Here is a 20,423-nt window from a genome sequence, read left to right as displayed (position 1 = left end):
TTATTTCCCCTTGTGCTGTTCCTATATTCTGCCCCCTATTTAACCCACAAAAAAAGGTGATGGCACTACAGCTGCTGTAAACATGAAGCTGCTGAACAAATACTTCACATAAGGACCTTCACTGTAGCTTTTAATCTTCCAACTGTATTGTGGGATCTGCCCTTCTATTTCCCTGTCTACTTCAAGGTTATTGAGAGTCAGTCATCCACTAGATATCACCATGGTGTGAAAAAGAAACATTAGAGACAGCAAGCTTGTTGTAGAACTTAACCTCTGGTACTGGTACACAGTATTAGATGGCATGAACTGTTATTCATCTTGCTCAAAGGTTAAACTACCTGCACAAAAAAGTAAGCAACATCACAAAGCTCCTTTTATACTTTCACATTAATTAGGCTCACTTTAATGATAGAAAACTAAGATTTTAATTAATAAGAATTTAAACTACAAAGATGTACTGGATCCACTCCCAGCAAAGGTTAATAATGAATTCATGTGCAGTTTTAAAATGTGACAATTTTCTGTAAAAATGCCGTTTTCAGTAAGCAAGTTATCTGTAGAGATAATTTCTGAAGAGTGCATAACAGTAACACTAATTTTAATTGGTCTTGAGAAAGGGTCTGGATCTTGCCAACTACTATGTTTTTTTCTATAACTTCCATTTGCTGCTTTCTTCTTTATTTCCTTCTTTTTTAAAAGTTGGCCAGTTTAGAATTTTCATGAGTCTGGACATGAATGCATTTTTATAAAGAAGTGTCAAAAGTTTTCCATTATGCATTATTACTTACTCTGTACCAACAGGTTGATTCACAAAAGGCTGCAACCAAGCAAGTCAATCAGATGCAAAATAGGTTAACGGAAAAAAAAGTCCACAGTGAGAGAAGTGCTGAGTCCTGTGCAACAGGGAGGAAAGTGCAAAAGGAGGAGAAGCTCATTGGATTGATGAACAATGAAGCAGCTCAGGTGAGAGGGGCTGCTGGGTTTTTTTCCCCTTAATGTTACATTAGAATATGCCCTTTGGGAATAAAGACATCTTATTTTCTCCTAAGGGCCAAGGTTGTATGGTTTTGTTAAATGAGAAGGGACAGAACATCCTAGCCTGCTGATAAAATCAAAGCAGCCGACACCAGTTATCACAGAAACAGAACAGCAGTGAGCACATTGGCATACAGATCTGATTTCTTTATTTATCCTAAGAATGTAATGAAGTTCACGTAAATTCCTTATGCCATGTATGATCCATTAGGGACTCTTAACATATTGTATACTTTTACATTTGTTCCTCAAGTCTAACCCTTATAATTAATGTCAGTGAAGTGTCTCCCTGTCAATATGGTTGTATTTTAAAATGATGTATTTTTTACATCATTCAGTCATTTGGGTGGATAAGTGACTCACCTTTAGCAGATGACTCATTCAGGCAACAGCAAAAGTCCTTCCTAATCTAACCTTTTTTTGACAAAAAGGAGAAGCATACAATGCATTTATATCTGTAGTGAAAAAATATTTAATTTTGTCAAAATGTCCAACATTTTATATGATTTATACACTAGCATTTTCCCTAAATGATTTGAAGTAGTTTACAGTATGAAACAGGGTAATTTAATACCCCACCTTGTATACCCTACCTCCAAGAAAAATTGATATATCAGGCAGCTGGGATGTTAATCACTAAACTGAGCACTGAATTTGGCTCTGAACTTCTTGGCAGCCAAGGCAAAAATTAGAAGCATAGTAGTTATACATTCCTCATCCAACCAGCAAGCATACGAGTTTATCCAGAGAGAGATATGCTTTTTTTTTAGTATTATTAGGACTCTTTTACATTTATTCAATATAAAATAGTAGCATTATTTGTTGGTTTATTTTAAATTTATGTAAAGGAGTCTATTTCAAATGGGTATATTTTATAGTTCCCATTTATAAAATTAAAGACAAATATTGCTTGGTGATACAGTTTAAGATTCTAAATCCAATTGAGAGATTCTTTCTCAACTCTTACTGTGCACCAGAATCGCCTGGTGTCCAGAGGTAGGGAGGTATTATAAAAATACCGATGCCCAGCTTTCAAGCAAGAAATGGATTTAATTTGGCTGAGGTGACAAGGGGATATGCATGTATAGAAAGTCCAGAAAGTCCTTTATTTCTTTCCCCAGTCAGCCCCCTTCCCCTGGAGGCAACCACTGTTCCGACATTCTGATTTTCATCACTAGGTTACTTCTGCCTCTTCTAGAATTTCATATACATGCGGTCATATAGTATGCATTCTTCTGTGTCTAGCTTCTTCCACTCAGCTTGTTTTTATTTATTTATTTATTTTTGAGATTTATCTGCATTCATGCATGTATCAGTGAGTTGTTCTTTTCCATTGCTGAGTAGTACTCCACTCTATAACCACATCATAATTCACATGTCCATTCTCCTGTTAATGGAGCAACCTGGGTTGCTCCTGTGTTCTGGCCACCAGGAATATAGTTGCCATGAACATTCTGGCACAAATCCTTCTATGGGCATGTTTCATTTCTCCTGAGACATGGAGTTGTTGGGTCATTGGGCAGCTGACATATAGTTCTTGAAAATGACTCCCACCAGTAATGTACAAGAGCTCTGGCCATTCCACTTCCTCCTCAATATTTGGTGTTATCAATCTTTTTAATTTTAATTATTCAAACATGTGCACTAGTAACTTACTATGGTTCCAATACTCATTTACCTCACATCTAATAATTTTGAGCACTTTTGCATGTGTTTACTAGTCATTCATATACTTTCTCTTATAAAGTGTCTTTTCAAGTGTTCTGACCAATTTTATTTGGATATTTGTCTTTACTATAAAGCTGTAGGAGTCCTTTATATATACCATGTAAAACCCTCCTGTCAGATATCTGTATTATGGATATCTTCTAGTGTGTGGACTGCCTATTCATTTATTTCATAGTGTCTTCACATGGGCAGAAGCTTTTTATATTATTCATTACTTTTATTGGAAGTTTATCAGTTTTTTTTCTTTAATAGTTTTTTTTTTTTTTTTTTTTTTGGGTAAAGAAACCTAAGAAACATTTGCCTACCTCAAAGTCACAAAGTTCTTTTGCTATATATTCTTACAGTATGCTTATAGTTTTAGCTTTCATTGCTGAGGCTATGAGACATCTCAAATCAATTTTTGTGTATGGTGTGAGGTAGGGGTTGAGGTTCATTCTTTTCCATATAGCTAGCCAGTTCCATATACCTTTATATTGCAGCAGCATTTGTTGAAAAAATTTTCCTTTTCCTAATTGAGTTTCCTTAGAGCCTTTTTCAAAAGTCAGATAGCCATATAAGTGTGGGCCTATTTCTAGACTCTATTTTCTTCTATTCTATTTGTTTCTTCTTACACCAACACCACACTGAAATTACTGTAGCTTTACAGCAAGTTTTGAAATTAGAAGTGTAAATCCTTCAATCCTTTTCTTTTCTTTTCTTTCAAAAATGCCGTGGCCATTTTAGGTCCTGGTCTCCTCCATAAGATTTAAGAACCAGCTTGTCAATTTCCACCAAAGAAAGCATAATGGGCCTTGGATTGGTCAGTACATTCCATGTAAAGATCAGATTAGGGAGAACTGGGATCTCAGCAATGTTGTGCCCTCCAGTGCATGAACCTGGTACTTCTCTCCATTTATGTAGGTAGTCTTTAATTTCTCTCAACAATGTTTTATAGTTTTTAGTGTAGACATCTTATATATCTTCTGTTAAAATTATCTCTAAATGTTTTAGAGATATTAATTTTTTTTAAATTTCATATTCTAGTTATTTGTTGCTGGTAGATAGAAATATAATTGATTTTGTATACTCACCTTGTGTCTTAGACCTTCTTAAATTCACTTATTAGTTCTAGTAAGTGTTTATTTTTTTTTTTTTTTAGTAGATTCTTAGGATTTTCTACATAGGTAATCATGTTGTTTGTGAATTGAGACAGTTTTATTTCTTCCTTTCCAGCATGTATGCCTTTCATTTTTGTTGTGTTATTACACCTGCTAACATTTCTTGTGCTATATTGAATAGAAGTTGTGAGAGTGGCCTTCCTTGCCTTGTTCCTGATCTTAGGGGAAAAGTAGTTATTCTGTCGCTGTTAAGTTAGCTGTAGGTTTTTCCTAAATGTTCTTTATCAGGCTGAGGAAATTTTGTCATATTTGTTGAAAAGTGAATTCAGGTCATCACTGAGCATTAAAAACTTTTTTCAGATTTATTGAGTTATTCATATTATTTTTTTCTCCTTTCCTAGTGTGATGAATTACATTGATTTTTGAATGTTAAATCAACCTTTTATTTCTAGGATGAACCCCATTTAGTCATGATACATTATTCTGAATTCAGTTTGCTAAACTACAACTCAAATCCTGCTGAATTTTAATTCCATGAAGGATTTTTATATCTATATTGAGGAGAGATATTGGTTTGTAATTTTCTTTTCTCACAGCATCCTTGTATGGTTGTTTTCAGGGTCATTATGAGTTGGAAATGTTCCCTCTGTTTTCAGAAAATGTTTTGTAAGATCTGTCTTTCTTAAATGTTGGATAGAATTTAGCAAGAAAACCATCTGGGCAGAGAATTTTGTGGGGAAAAGTTTTAATTATGAATTTACTTTCTGTAACAGATGAAGTGATCATTAGGTTTCTTTTTCTTCTTGTGTCAGTTTTGGTAATTTGCGTTCTTTAAGGAATTTGTCCCTCTCATCTAAGTTGTTAAATTTATCAACACTGAGTTAGGATATTCTCTTATCTCTTTAAGATCTTGCATATCTTTGCTAATGTCCCTTCTTTCATTCCTGGTAATGGTAACTTTTGGTTTCTTTCTTTCTTTTTTTTTTTTTTTTTTTTTTTTTTGATAGTCTAGGTAAAATCTTATTGTTTTCATTAATGTTAGTCTTCTCAAGGACTAACATTTGGGTTTTCTTTTCTTTTTTTTAATCCACTGTTGTTTTCTATTTCACTAATTCTTTATCATATCCTTCCTTCTACTTATTTTGGGTTTAGTTTATTTCAAGCTTCATAAAGTGAAAGCTTAAATCATTGATTTTAAGCCTTTTTTTCTTTTATAAAATATATAGTTAAAGCTATACACTTTTAAGCTGTGCTTTAACTGTATTCCACAAATTTTGATATGTTGTGTTTTCATTATTGTTTAGTTGAATATATTTTCTAATTTCCCTTGACTTATTCTTTAGCCCATGGATTGTTTAGAACTATGTTATTTAATTCCTAAATATTTTTGAGATTTGCTTGGTATCTTTTTGTTATTCATTTCCAATCTAATTAGTTTTGGTGTCATTAGAACATACTCTCTATTATTCAGTCCTTTAAAATTCATTGAAACTTGTTTTATCCCTCAGAAGAAGGCCTAGTTTGGTTAGTGTTCCTTGTGTACTTTTAAAGAATTGTATATTCTGAAGCTTGGAGTGTACTGTTCTTTAAATGTTAATTAGGTTAAATTTTTAATAATGGCCATTCTGACAGAGGTGAGGTGGTATTTCTTTGTGGTTTTAATTTGCATTTCCCTGATGATTAGGGAAGTTTAACATTTTTTCATATATTTGTTAGTTATTTGTCTATCGGACGTACAGTTTGCAAATATTTTCTCCAATTCTGTAGGTTGCCTACTTAACTCTGTTGATTACATCCTTTGCTGTGCAGAAGCTTTTTAATTTAATTAAGTCCCATTTATTTATTTTTGTTATTGCTGTATTTGCCTTTGGGCTCTTAGTCATGAATTCTTTTCCTAGGCCAATGTCTATAAGAGTTTTTCCTACTTTTTCTTCTAGTATTTTTATGGTTTCATGCCTTACATTTATGTCTTGTATCCATCAGTTTTAATGTCTTTTATCAGTTGTAATGTTTCCTTTTTTATTTCTGATTGAACTTACTTGAGTCCTTTCTCTTCTGTTTCTGGTTAATGTGGCCAGTGGTCTATTGATTTTATCTTTTCAAAGAATGAACTTTTTCTTTCATTGATCCTTTGTATTGTGTTTTTTGATTTCCATTTCATTTAGTTCAGCTCTGACCTTTGTTATTTCTTTTCTTCTGTCCCATGTGCTGATGAGAATTCTACAGTTTTTAGGTAGAATGTTCTGTAAATGTTTATTGGGTCCATTTGTTCTAGAGTCCCATTTAAGTCCAGTATTTCTTTGTTGATTTTCTGTCCAGTTTTGTGATTGGGGTGTTTAAGTCCCCAGCAATTATGATGCTATTATTTATTTCTTTGCTTACATCTAGTAGAATTTGCTTTATGAGTCTGGGGGGGTTCATATGTATTTAAGATTGTTATTTCTTCTTGTTGAATCACTCCCTTTACCATTATATAATGACTGTCTTTGTCTTTTTTTTTTATCATTGTTGATTTAAAGTCTATTTTATCTGCTATGAGAATGGCTACACCTGCTAACTTTTGGTTTCTATTTGTGTGGAGTATTTTTTTCCATCCCTTTACCTTGAGTCTGTACAAACCCTTGTGAATTAGATGTGTTTCTTAGAGACAGCATATACATGGCTTATGTTTTTTCATCCATTCAGTGTCTTTTAAATGGGGCATTAAGACCATTTGCCCTCAGTGTTAGTATTGATATGAGAGATACTGTTCTATTCATCATGTTGAATGATAGATACCTTGTTGTTTTGTTTTCCCTCTTTTGCTATTGTTTTATAAGATCTTTGAGCTTTAGCTTTCAGATGTTTTTACACTGGTATCTATTGTGTTGTTTCATGTATAATGCACTTTCAAATATTTCCTGTAGAGCTGGCCTAGTATTGACAAATTCCTTCAGTGTTTGCTTGTCTGGAAAACTCTTTATTTCTTCATCATTTATGAACCTTAGTTTTGCAGGGTACAGACTTTTTGGCTGTCAGTTGTTCTGCATAAGAAGAATAAATATGAGGGCTCAGTCCCTTCTGGCTTGTAAGGTCTCTGCTGAAAAATATGCTGATAGACTGATGGGCTTTCCTTTGTAGGTTAGTTGTTGCATTTGTTTTGCAGCTCGTAGAATTTTCTCATCAGTTTGACTTTGGCCATGTTCATGACTATGTGGCTCAGAGATGTCCTGTTTGCTGTGAATCTTCCTGGTGTTCAATGATCATCTTGTATCTGGGTATCTGAATCTTTCGTGATACCAGGGAAGTTTTCCTCAATAATTCCCTTGAATAGGTTTTCCATGCTTGTTGCTTTTTCTTTTTCTCCCTCAGATATACCTATAATTCATATTGGCTCGTTTCACATAGGCCCATATCTCTCTGAGAGATTGTTCATTCTTCTTTATTCTTCTTTCTACATCTTTGACTGACTGCGTTAGTTTGAAAGCCTTGTTTTCGGGCTCTGAGATTGTTTCTTCTGTTTGGTCTAGCCTGTTGTTGAAGCTTTCTGCTGTATTTTGAAGTTCCCTAAATGACTCTTCATTTCTTTGAGTTCTGTTATTTTCTTTCTTATGTTGTCTAGCACTTTAGCGACTTTTTCATTTTTTTTATTGATGTCTTGAAATACTTTTTTTGCTTCTTTGTGTTGGTTTTCAACTGTCTCTTCAATGTCATTCATCTTATTTACCATCCATATTCTGAATTCCATTTCTTACAATTTGATAATTTCCTTTTGGTTGGAGTCCATTGCCGTAGATCTGTTGTGATCCTTTAAGGGTGTCAAACTGGTTTGTTTTTTTCATGTTGCCAGAGTTCTTTGGTTGGTTTCGTTTCATCTGAAACCTCTTCTTTCGGCTCAGGGCAGATAGGTTTCCAGTACACCTGTTCTTTGCTGAAGACTTGCCTACTTGGTGAGAAGGAGAGGTCCTTAGGTGGCACTTTTGTGACCTATTTCGGGAGACTGACTTGGCATTGGAAGGATGGATGCACTGAGAGCCTGTAATGCAGCTGTTCTGTGTTGTCCCATTCCCCTGTGATTGTCACAGTCCAAGTCGGTGCTGGATGAACTCTGAGCACAGTGGTTTCTTAGTCTCCAGGCTGCTGTTGAAAACGCAGGCAGGGGCTAGGTAAGTCCCACTCCATGGAGGCTAGCATTGTGGGATATTGCTCAGCCTGGGTCTCCATGGCTGTGGCAGCTTGGCAAGGCTATGTAAGCAGTGATCTTGAGTGTCAGGGCTGCAGGCGTTTGCTCCATCTGGGTCCAGGTGCGATGGTGGCTTGTGGCTACCAGGTACCTAACAAAGCATTGGGCCAAGGGGTTGATTCTTACCAGACAGTGGGTGGGAACCCCCAGGGCAGGGCTGTGGGGACCAGCAGCACTGGAGACTCAATGGCAGGGGCTGCAGGGCCTGGTGGCATGGGAGCCTCAGGGGTGGGGCCGCAGGGCCCCGTAGCAGTGGCACAAGAGCCTCTGGAGGGGCATGGGGACAGGTCTCTGGGCACCTGGGGCTCTCCTCTTTCCCATAACCCACTGAGGTAGTCACCGTGGGGCCTCTCAGGTGGTGTCTGTAGTGCCTGTTCTGCCTCTCTCCCATGTGAGGGGGAGGGGTATATGTGAGGGGGAGGGGTGCTCAGCACCCTGTCATAGGCAAGCAAGAACGTCTGCTCTCCCTGCTGCCTTCCCGGCCTGGCCAGGGTGATGCAGAGTTGCTGCAGCAAAGCCGAGCCCTGTGTAGACCAGGCACTCTGGACCTGAGAGCTCAGAATGGCATCCGCTGCAGTGATCTGGGAACAGAGGTCACCAGGTTCCTGCTGTGCCCACTCTCCAGTGCAACGTTGCTGCACAGACTCCAGGCAGCTCCCTGATCAGTACGAAGGTCTGCAGCAGTGGTGGGAGCCCCCTCACAGCTTGGGCCGCAGTATCCACAGGGGAGCGTGGAATGCCAGGGTTCTCTCCCCTTGTCTTCCCCCACGTGTGGCTGTCTCCCCCAGATATCTTCCAGTCTTGCTGAGGGAATCACATCATCTTCTCCTTCACTCTGATTGTCCTCTGTCACTTCTCTGATGATTTGGAATGCTCTGTCCAGGAAGGGCCCTCCATAGGTGGAGGTCCGCCTGCAACTTTCTGTCTTCCCCTTGAGAGCGGAGGGTGCGGCTGCTTCTAGTCCGCTATCTTGCCGGGTAGCCCCCAACCACCTGTTTCTGTAAATATTTTTATTGAACACATCCACACTCATTTTCTTACGTGTTGTCTATTACTACTTTTGTGGTATAGTGGCAGAGCTGGATAATTGCAGCAGAGACTGTATGGTCCAGAAAGCCTAAATTATTTACTGTGAGGCCTTTTACAGAAAATGTTTGCAAATCCCTGCTCAGAGTTAACTCTAATAGAAATATAATGTGAGCCACATATGCAATTTTAAATCTTCTAGTAACCACATTTTAAAAAGTAGAAACAAACAGGTAAATTTTATTTTAATAACATACTCTAATTAAACTAATATCTACAACGTTGTAATCATTATAAAAGTTACTGAGATATATTACAGTTTTTTCTAAGAAGTCTTCAAAATTTTGTGTCTATTTTATACAGCTCATCTCAGTTCCAACGAGCCATATTTCGAGTGTTCAAGTCACATTAGACATCACAGCTCTAGAAGTTACAATGTGCACCTTTAACTTAACATATCACAATCTACCTTGACTTAATATACCACTTAACGTATAAAATAAGAACCTTACAAAATTATACTTCCATTCACCCCCATCCTTTGTGCTACTGTGCTTACACATTTTGCTTTTATGTGTGTAGTAAATTCTGTGATACACTGGTATTGTGCTTTAAGGAGTCATTTTTCTTTTAAAGAAATTAAGAAAGGAAGAAGAAAAAATACCCAAATGTTCACAATTATGTGAATTCTTCATACTTTCAATAGATCTGAGTTTACATTTGGTATCATTTTCCATCAGCCTAAAGAAATTCCTTTAACATTTATTGTAGTGTAACTTTCCTGGAAACCAATTCTTTTGCCTCTTGTTTGTCTGAAAATATCTTTAATTCATTCACCTTTACTCTTTTTTTCTTGAGGGGAGATCTAGGTCTCTCTTTTATTTCTGCATTTATTTTTGAACATTTTACTTTGAAGTAATTGTAGACTTGGAAATTGCAAAAGCAATACAGAGAGCTTGCATGCATCCTTCACCCAGCTTCCCCCAACGAAAACATTTTATGTAACCATAGTATAATTTTCAAAACCGGGAAACTGACATTGGAATACTACCATCAAATACAAACCTTATTCGGACATCACCAGTTTTTACATGCACTCATGCATGCACCACGTTCACCCTACAGATCTGTCCCATGAGCACAAAGAAATCCCTTATACTGCTTTATACTGACACCCTCTTTCCAATCCTAAACCCTGGGAAGCATTGATTTGTTCTGCATCACTGTAATTTTGTCATTTTAAGAATGCCATATAAGTCAAATCGTATAATATACAGCTTGCTGAGACTGGCTTTATTTCATTCACCATAATGCCCTTAAGATCCAGCCAATTGTTTCATGTATCAGTAGTTCATTCCTTTTTATCAGGTTATTAACATATTAACTGCCATGTGACTTGTATTTAACTGATACTAGTTTTGAGCCTGGGGCCTCATGAAGCATATGTAACTCACATGTCTCTTTACCTTGGGACCCATGTGAACTATTTTTCAAGTTGCATATGGCTCACACAGAGAAAACAATAAAAAATAAATTTTTCATTAAATTAGAAAGGATCATTTTGTTTTTGAAGTTTTTATTCTATTTTCGTAATAAAACACTATGGCCCCAAGGAAAATTTTTTTTTCTAGTGTGGCAGTCAATGAGGTAAATATGAAATGGCCAATTTTTGAATTGAAAGTTTAGTTTATTACATCCCAAACAAGAAGCAGTACAGTTTATCAAAGTGTGTGCCTAAACTATTGACACAGTTTTGCGATCTTAACGGTAGCTTGCTTATGCCAGTAATGAAAAAGCCTGGAGACCAAGTGGCAAAGAAATCGCAAAAGACATTTTCCACAGCCTGATGAGAATTGAATATTTTTCCTTGCATGAAGTGGTCCAAAGCCTGGAAGAAGTGGTAATCAGTTGGTGGTGCAAGGTCTAGTTAATATGGTGGACGACGGAGAGTTCCCAAGTCTAGCTTTTGTAGTTTGAGCAGGTGGTGAATGGTGTTTGTGTGACATGTGGTACTGCAAGAAGATTAGCCTGTCTCTATTGACCAATCTCAGCTGCTTAATCACAAGCATCTTCATTATTTCATCCAACTGGTTGCAGTAGACATCTGCTGTCATTCATTGACCAGGTTTCATGAAGCTGTAGTGGATAATACCAGCGCTGGACCAACCAAACCGACACTATTAGCTTTTTTTGATGAATATTTGATTTTGGACTGTTGCAGCACTTCATGTTTATCCAACCACTATGCCCAATGCTTGTGATTGTCAAAAAGAATCCATTTGTCATCACGTCACAATATAGTGTAGAAATGGTTTGCCTTTATGTCGTGACAGCAACGAAAGGCAAGCTTCAAGATGATTTCTCTGCTGACGCTCATTTAATTCACGCAGAACCCATCTATCCAGCTTCTTGACCTTGCCCATTTGTTTCAAATGGTCCAATATTGTTGGAATAGTAATGTCAAACCTTGCTGCCAATTCACGCATAGGCTGAGATGGATTTGCTTCCACTACAGCTTTCAGCTCATCATTATCCACCTTGGTCTCAGGTCACCCACGTGGCTCATTTTCAAGATTAAACTCACCAGAATGGAACACAGTATTGACATACTGTGTGTTCATTAGCCACATCTTTCCCAAACACTTCATTGATATTTGGAGCTGTCTGCACTGAATTGGTTCCACAACCGAACTCATATTAAAAAATAACATGAATTTTTGACTTATCCATGGTTTCACAGAAATTACTCTAAAAAACCAAAATTGACAGATAATCACAAGCCAAAACATGTTTGAAAGAATGAGGATGTGCCTTCACAATTTAAAAAAAAAAAAAAAAAAAGTGTCGAAGTGAAATGTCAGAGATATCTACTGTCAAACTTAGTACTTAAGGAAATCGGACATTCCATACTTAATAACCTAATATTACTTAGTAGTATTCCAAAGTGTAGATACACTGTTGAAGAACATTTGGGTTGACAAAAACATTCCCAAACCAGTTTTTGTCCTTTAACCATTTAGTATGTTAGTTGTAGACTTTTTCTTAGACGTTCTATTCAAGTTGAGGAAGCCCTCCTCCATTTCTAACATACTTAAGAGTTTTTATCCTCAGTGAGTGTTGAATATTGGCAAATCCTTTTTCTATATCAATTAATATGAACATGTGTTTTTTTTTTTCTTCAGACTTTTAACCATAATGGATGACAGTGATTTGTGTTTTTGAATATTGAACTAGTCTTGTATTCTTTGAAGCAACTCTACTTGATCATAGTGTATTATTCTCTTTATATGTTTCTAGATTTAATTTGCTGGATTTTAATGAGGATTTTTGCTTCTGTGTTCATGAGGGCTATTGTCTGTAGTTTTCTTTTTATCCTGTTTTTGTTGGAAATGAGTTGGGAAGCCTTCCTCCATTATTTAATTTCTGGAAGAAAATGTGTAGAATTGGTGTTGTTTCTTTTTAAAATGTTTTGTAGAATTCTTCATTGAAACAATCTGGGCCTGGAGATTTCTTTCCTAACTATTTCTTTAGTAAGACTGTTAAAATTATTTATTTCAAGAGTGTGCAAACTTTTCGGTAAAAAAACAGGCAGTAAAAATTTAGGTTTTGCAGGTCATATGGACTCTGTCACAATTATTTAACTCTTACATTGTAGCACAAAAGCATCCATACAAAATGTAAATAAATGAGTATAGCTGAGTTCCAACAAAACTTATTTTTGACACTGAAATTTGAATTGCATATATTAATAATTATCAAGTGTCACAAAATATTTAATTTTTTCAACCATTTAAAAACGGTTTATCAACCTGTGATCTATTTCATCTTAAAATAGTTTTGCTAATTTGTGGTTCTCTAGGAACTGATCCATTTCATCTAAGCGGTTAGATTTTTGTTGGTAGAATTGTTTATATATTCCTTTATTTAAATTCCTTAAATGTCTGTGGGGTGTGTTAGGATATTTATTTTTTCCCAGATATCAGTTATTTGTCTTTTCTCTGTCAATCTTACTAGAAGTTTATCAACTTTATTGGCTTTTTTCACATAACCAACTTTTGATTGATTCTTCTGGATTTTCTTATCAATTTCTTTGATTTCAGCTCTAATTTTTATTTCCTTCTTTTCTGCTTGCTTTGGATTTTTCTTTTTAAAAAATTTTTAAAAATTTCTTTTGACAAATAATTATGTATATTATATTGTGGGGTACAATGTGATGTTTTGATATATGTTTACATTGCAGAATGATTAAATCACACTAACAAATCCAATATGTCACATACTTGTCACTTCTTTTTCTGGTTTCTTGAGGTGGAAACTTAGATTCTTAAATTTAGACTTTTCTTCTTTTCTAATAGAAGTTATTATAAATTCCCCTTCTAGCATGACATTAGCTATGTCCCACATATTTTGATATGTTGGATTTTCATTTTCATTCATTTCAATATATTTTTTAATTTCCCTGGGGTCTCTGACCCATTCAGAGGATCTCTTTAAATTTTCAAGTGTTTCGAGATTTTCTTATTATTCCTTTCCTTCACCTTGACTTTGGTTTATTTCTTCCTTTTTGTTTCTAGTTTAGGTAGAAACTTAGGTTATTGATTTGAACCGTTCGTTTTTTCTAATGTAAGCATTCCATGCTGTAAATGTGCTAAGCCCCATTTTAACTTCATCCTGTAAATCTCTGTAAATGCTATATTTTTATTTCATTCAGTTCAAAATATTTTGCACTTTCCTTTGAAACTTCTTTTAATATCTTAATTATTTAGAAGTATGTTGTTTAATTTTCAAGTGTTTAAAGATTTTTCTGTTATCTTTGTGTTACTGATTTCTAGTTTAATTATATTATGGTCTAAGAATATAAATATTTTAGGGTTTGTTTTGTGACCCAGGATATGGTTTATCTGGTGAATGTTTGAGTTACACTTGAAAAGAACATGTATTTTTCTGTTTTGGGGTAGAGTATTCTATAAATATCAGTTAGATCCCATTGGTTTGTGGTGTTATTAATTTCTTCTTTATCCTTGCTGATTTTCTCTCTGGTAGTTCTATCATTTACTAAGAACACGGGTTTCTAGTTAGGAAGGGGGAAGGTGCTGCCTCTTTGCTGTTTGTTTACTGCATAGCAGGGATAATTAAGGGCCAGCTCCTTTCCACAGTCTTCGAGACAATGGGAAGTAGACGGGTGCTATCTGCTGATGTTTGCTTAGTGCAGGGTGGGGATGGTTGGTAGGACTCTACTGCAGTCTCTCTACAGTGTCCTGTGGGGAGGAAGAGAGGCACCACTTTTGCTTGTGTTAGTGCAGAGAGGGACAGTTGATAAGGCTGTGCCCTATAGTCTCTGTAGCACCTGGTGGGGAGGGAGGGAGGGAGGCCACCTCAGTGGTGCAGGCTGGGAATGGCTGATAGGCCTGTGTCTCACAATTTCCTTAACACAGGTAGGTAGCAGAGGTTACCACCTTATTAGCCCAGGGATGGTTATCAGGGCTCCACTTCCGTCTCCAGAGTGCTTGATGGAGAAGGGCAGGTGTACTACCTGGTTAGTGCAGGGTGGTGATAGTTAACAGTATTCCACCCCACAGTTTTCATAGCACCTGGAGAGAAGGGGGAAAGGGACAGTTTCTTTCGTGGTGTTTACCTAGAGTAAACAGGTATAGTCAGAAGGATTCTGTCCTGTAGACCTGCCCTCCCCCAGGACCATTGGTTAGATAGACCAGGTTTTTCTTAAGCTTTTTTTTTTTTTCCCCTGTCTGTGTATAGTGCTGTTTCCAGGCTGCTTTATGGCCCATGCTGGGATACATAGAAGGCACCAAAATGAAAGGAGGGTGGGGATTCATGGGTAGGTAATTCCTTGTGTCCTGAGGTCCCTAGCTAGTCTGCCTTTTCTACAACTTTCAGAGAGTTCTGATAGTTGCTTTTTGTCCAAAGTCTTTAGTTGTAATTAGCAGGAGAACTAGGGTAGAATGTACTTACTCTTTCTTGTCTGGAACTAGATGCCCCTCACTTCATTTTGAAGCCTTCATCGAGTATGAAATTTTTCTTTCAGAACTTCAAAGATGTTTTATCCCTGTCATCTTGGGTTTTTTTCTGATAAGAAGTTAGCACTTATTCTTATTATTGACCCTGTATATAATGTATCTCTCTCTGGCTGCTTTTGCTTTTTATTTTTGGTTTTCTAAGGATGATTGTCTTTGTTTATTGCCCTTTGGGGTCATTGAGCTTCTTTTATCTATGATTTGACGTTTGTCATCAAATTGAAAACGTTTTCAGCTATGCTTCATTAATTTGTTTCCTGCCTTAATTCCTCTTACTTCTGAGATTCAAATACATGTATGTCAGAATGCTTTACCTTTTCCACAGACAACTGAGGCACTATTTTTTAATCAGTCTTTTGTCTTGCTATACGTCAGTTTGGGTATTTTCTTTTGTGTGACCTCTAGTTGATTGTCAAATCAGCTGATAAAACCTAGCCCAATGAGTTTTTCATTTTATACATTGTATTTTTCAGTTCCAGAAGTACATTCTATTGCTCATTTCTCTGCTGAGATTCCCCCATCTGTTCATTAATTATGCTCAACTTTTCTTTAAATTCCTTGAACATTTATGTAGATGTTTTATAGTCCTTATTTGATAATTCTACTATCTGGGTCATCTCTTGAGTCTTGTTATTTTTCTCTCCTGGTTATAGGTCCCATTTCCTGAGTCTTATGTATAATAGTCTTATAGAATCTTAAATGTGGCCTTTCTGAGGTCTGGGTTATTCTTGTTTCCTCAAGTATCACAGCCTTGTTTGTTTTAGGTACCTTATAAGTTATTCCATATATTTTGTCTAATTTTATTGTCTTTATTTATTTCATGGGCTTTTACAGCAGGAGAGGAAGCCTGATAACCATTATTCATGGCCGGAAGAAGTGATATTGACATTTTTCACAGCTTCCCAGTTGATTCTAATGTGCATTCAAGGTTAATAACTGCCCTAATGCAGGGTTTCTTGACAGCAGCACTGTTGGCACCTTGGGCTGGGTTATTGTTTATCGGGGGGACTTTCCTGTGTGTTGTAGGTTGTTTAGCAGCACTCCCGGTATTTCTCCACTAGATGCCAACAGTACTCCCTCCCAGTGTGATAACCCAAAATGTGTCCAGAAATTGCTAAATGTCACTGTGAGGCAAAATCATCCCAGGCTGAGATGAGAACCTGGGATGCTCTAGTAAAATAGATTATTGCATTGCATAAGTGTAGTGTGCAAACCAGCTGTACTGGCATCATCTGGAGCTTCTTAGAAACACAGGATCTCAGGTCTCAACCCAGACCTTTTGAATGAGATCTGCATTTTAACAAGATATGATGATCTGTATGCTTTCTAATGTTTGTAAAACAATGCCATAGACCAGAGGCCAGCAAAGTTTTTCTTAAAAGGCCAAACAAAATATTTGAGGCTTACAGTCCACATGGTTTTTGTCTAAATTATTCAATTCAGCCATTGCAGTGCAAAAGCAGCCATAGACAATATAAAAACAAATGGGTGTGGCTGCATTCCAATAAAACTTTATTCACAAAACAGGCAACTGGCCAATGAGCCAAATTTTGCCCACTCCTGTTATGGATTATCTTTCCCAATCATACCCCTCAGTATATTGAAGACCGCTGGTGGTTAAATTCCGTGATGACTGCCTTCCCATTTGATGCCATTTGTTGTTGCTTAAAGAGAGACAAGATGTTTAGGTTACCTACTAGATAATTCTGCAAATTGTAGTAGCTTGACTTCTGTTCTTACCTAGGTGGAGATATTTCCCAACCTTCCACATGGAAGTTATATTAAGTTAGCTTATCCTTTAGAAATATATGATTTGATGGCATAATTCTTTTTCTTTGTGGAAAATGTTTTATAGGCCCACTGGAATAATTATTCACTTATTTTGCCTTTAGTGAATAAAGCTGACAAACTTCAGGAAAACTGCATTAATGTGACTTTTAGCTCAGACAGCAAAGAGTAGTTTAATCAGTAGTACCTGATTCTCAAGTAATTTATATCTTTTTAATAGGAAAGCTAAAGAGCCTTCAAACATCTTTTGTTTTATGTATCATTTGTAGGAATCCTTTTTGACACTTCTAAAACTGCATCCAGAAAGTGACTTTTGGTGGGGAGGAAGGACGTTTGAAGGGTGGCAATTTAGAGGTTGAGGGATGATAGTTACCCTGAAGAATGATGGTGTTGCAGCATCACATGTTTCTGGATGAAACTAACAGTGAGCAAAATTAAAATACTTAGTTTTACAAATTTTCCTTCTTCTAATATACTTGATAAATGGTACAAGGAGAGGACCATTTATGCCAGAGACCACCAAAGTGAAATAGAAACAGAACTACTCTTAACTTGCAGCCAGTCACAGTGGTGAGCAGGCAACTGATTCCTGGGACTCAGGCTGACAGGAATGATGATAAAAACATTGAAGCAGCTTCGGAAATTTCCATATATGTAACCAGTTAATTTGTTTTATATTAATACCTGTTGTCTATAGTGGTTGGTCTGTAGCTGTGGATTTCCAAGAAACATGACACCACACTCACCCCTGAGGCAGTATTCTTTGGTTGTACATAGCCTTGTCCTTTACTCACTGTAAGTTGCCAAGGTGTACCAAAGGCTCAGAATCATATTAATGGCCTAAAGCTTTCTAATTATGACTATCTTACTCTAATAAGATTAAGCCCAGTTTTCTGGTCTTGCCAAGAAAATTTACTTTCCATATTATATCCTACAGTATAATTTGAGAGATGGCCCACTTATATGGTTTAAAAAGAACCACTCAAGTTAGTCAGAATTGGTTGTTGGATACCATTAGGTAATTTATAAACTTAAAATCCAAGTTTTTTTTTTTCCCCCCTGAGACTTTTGCTGTTGCCCTGGGTAGAGTACAGTGGCATCACAGTAGCTTACTGCAACCTCAAACTCCTGGGCTTAAGTGATCCTCCTGAGTAATTGGGACTAGAGGCACGTGCCAAGATGCCCAGCTAATTTTTCTATTTTTAGTAGAGATGGAGGTCTTGCTCTTGCTCAGGTTGGTCTTGAACTCCAGAGCTCAAGCGATCCTCCTGCCTTGACCTCCCAGAGTGCTAGGACTATAGGTCTGAGCCACCACCCCTGGCCAAATCCAAGATCTTTACCTAAAAATTACTTCTCTGGAAAAATAAAAAACACAAAAACTTGATCTTGTATAACAAATTTTATTTAGCAGAATACACAAATACAGAACAACTCAAATCTAATAACTGTATGTGTATTTTTTCCATAGGAAAGCACAAGGAGAAGACAAAAATATCAAGATTCTCAAGAAATTTTGAATGAAGTAAACCATCTCCCACAAAAATTCAGCTATATACAATTCCCAAATTCATTTTATGAACCTCATCAGGATTCTCCCAGTCCAGAGGTATTCAACAAGTCAAGATCTCCATCTTGGTATGAACACACTCCCACGATGAGTACAGGGATCACAGACTTAGAAAGTTCTACAGGACTTTGGCCTACAATTTCCCAGTTTACTCTTAGTGAAGAGACAAAGGCAGATGTATATTATTATGGCTTCACCATACTTGTCCTTTCAGTGTTAGTATGTCTTGCTTTATATTTTCTCTGAGGATAGCAAATATCCTTTTAATAATTTTTAAAGTTTCCAGTTCTTCATGGAAATGTTACATTTTTGTTTCAGGGTTTCCTCCCAGACATTCTCAAGGTAATTGGCTTAAAAAAAGAGAATATATCTTAATAAAGACACTCTAAAAAATAAAATTGCCTTATACTAGAAATGTACAGTTTGGAAAATACTTTTCTAAAGTTTAGATCATCTAGGAAATCTAGAAAAGGAGTTCAGAAAAGGAGTTTAATTTTTTTATCAAAGAGAAAATTTGTAAATTAAAGTATTAATGCTAAGGACAATTTATTTTACAGAAAACTTCCTACTATTTTTTAAAAGAAAATAACATGTTTCAAAGGTTTTAGATAAACTGACATACTATACAGGTATCTATCTTATAAAACACATTATTAAAAGCTGGGCACATTTTCTGAAATGTGATTAACAATTTGCTTACCTTACTACAATATGGGCATTCACCAAATATGATGTTAAAACTCTGTCTACTAGTCAGTAGTCCTCTCAACCACTGAAGATTTTAAAAAGAAGATAAAGAAAAGGAACAGTGTCAGTATAATTACAAATTAGATACTCCAAATGTCATTTAAGTGCACTATATTTTTATTCCAGATCTACTTTCTTAATTTTGTTTTGTAAGACTAAGGAGTATATTTCCTGAGCCAATACCAGATATTAGTATGCTAAATAACAAGGGGAAAGCAACATGGAATTTGAGATCTAAACCACTGGTTTATAACCAAATTATGGGCCCCTTTAAGAATGTGATGAGTCATGCGCTTTCTCTACCCCCAAAGCAGATATATACAAAAATAATGCATACAAGTTCCTGGGGTTCACAGACCTTCCTAAATCACAAATTAAGAACTCCTACAGTAAAAGATACCACAGGCTCCTGAAAATTTAGGTCTTAGTTCCAGTCTTAATCACTAACAGTGGGTTAATTCTCAATCCATTGATTACAAACATGAGTCAATTCTAAAAAAATTAAATAAATATTCAGTACTACAAAAGAAACCACATGTTCCCTAGGTGTAATCAGACCTGATATTTTATGATATTATATAAGGTAAATTTGATGTCTCTCCCTAAGTTCTCCATTGGTAAAGTACAGATAGTACCAACTGCTATCTCTAAAGAGGTGATATTACAGAAGACATCGAAAACATACAACTGCAAGGTGTTTTGTATATAGATGCACAGAGTTATTTAATGTATCAACTGTGCCCTACGATGAGTGCTATAGAGAGCAAATGACTAAAGAAAGGAATGAAAGCAGACTTCACACATAGTAAATAAATAGTTAATGGCATTGCCTGAGAGTACCATAAGATGTTCAGATCACAAAAGGCATTTTTTTATAATATCAAAAGTAGGATTATTGCATTTATTCTCTACTTAAATGTATCTTGAAAAGTAATACGGTACTACATGATTGCTAATTCCTGTTCACGTTATTGCTACTGCCACTCCCACGTGGATGAATCGACAGAGTTTGAATTGTGGTAACATGAGATATTTATGGAAAAATTCCAATGTACCATCAATTTAACTTATGTGTCAATAAGCTAGTCCATGAATACATTCGGGATAGATTTTCCCCCTTGGATACTTGAGAACATTTCTTCACTCATTAGTAACTATGATGAAAAAATGAAGCACATGAG

At 36.2% G+C, this 20,423-nt stretch overlaps 2 protein-coding genes across 3 annotated transcripts in view; one reads left to right on the top strand and one right to left on the bottom strand.

The window, feature by feature from the left end:
- The window catches only part of VRK2 (VRK serine/threonine kinase 2), a 94,521-nt gene extending 75,780 nt beyond the window's left edge, over positions 1-18,741 (top strand). Inside the window, exons 11-12 of the mRNA XM_069494060.1 lie at positions 802-963; positions 18,397-18,741. Coding sequence (XP_069350161.1) covers positions 802-963; positions 18,397-18,741 — 507 coding nt within the window. The remainder of the gene's footprint in view (positions 1-801; positions 964-18,396) is intronic.
- Positions 18,313-20,423, bottom strand: part of FANCL (FA complementation group L) — an 81,194-nt gene continuing 79,083 nt past the window's right edge. The window contains exons 13-14 of one of the 2 annotated variants that reach the window (XM_069494061.1): positions 19,196-19,267; positions 18,313-18,845 (exon numbers count right to left, since the gene is read on the bottom strand). In XM_069494061.1, coding sequence (XP_069350162.1) covers positions 18,810-18,845; positions 19,196-19,267 — 108 coding nt within the window. In that variant the 3' untranslated portion in view covers positions 18,313-18,809. The remainder of the gene's footprint in view (positions 18,846-19,195; positions 19,268-20,423) is intronic. The other variant, XM_069494062.1, reaches the window with a different exon arrangement.

The sequence above is a fragment of the Eulemur rufifrons genome, chromosome 19 (genome assembly GCF_041146395.1).
Source record: "Eulemur rufifrons isolate Redbay chromosome 19, OSU_ERuf_1, whole genome shotgun sequence".
Lineage (NCBI taxonomy): Eukaryota > Metazoa > Chordata > Mammalia > Primates > Lemuridae > Eulemur > Eulemur rufifrons.
This window is presented reverse-complemented; position numbering and strand designations above follow the sequence as displayed.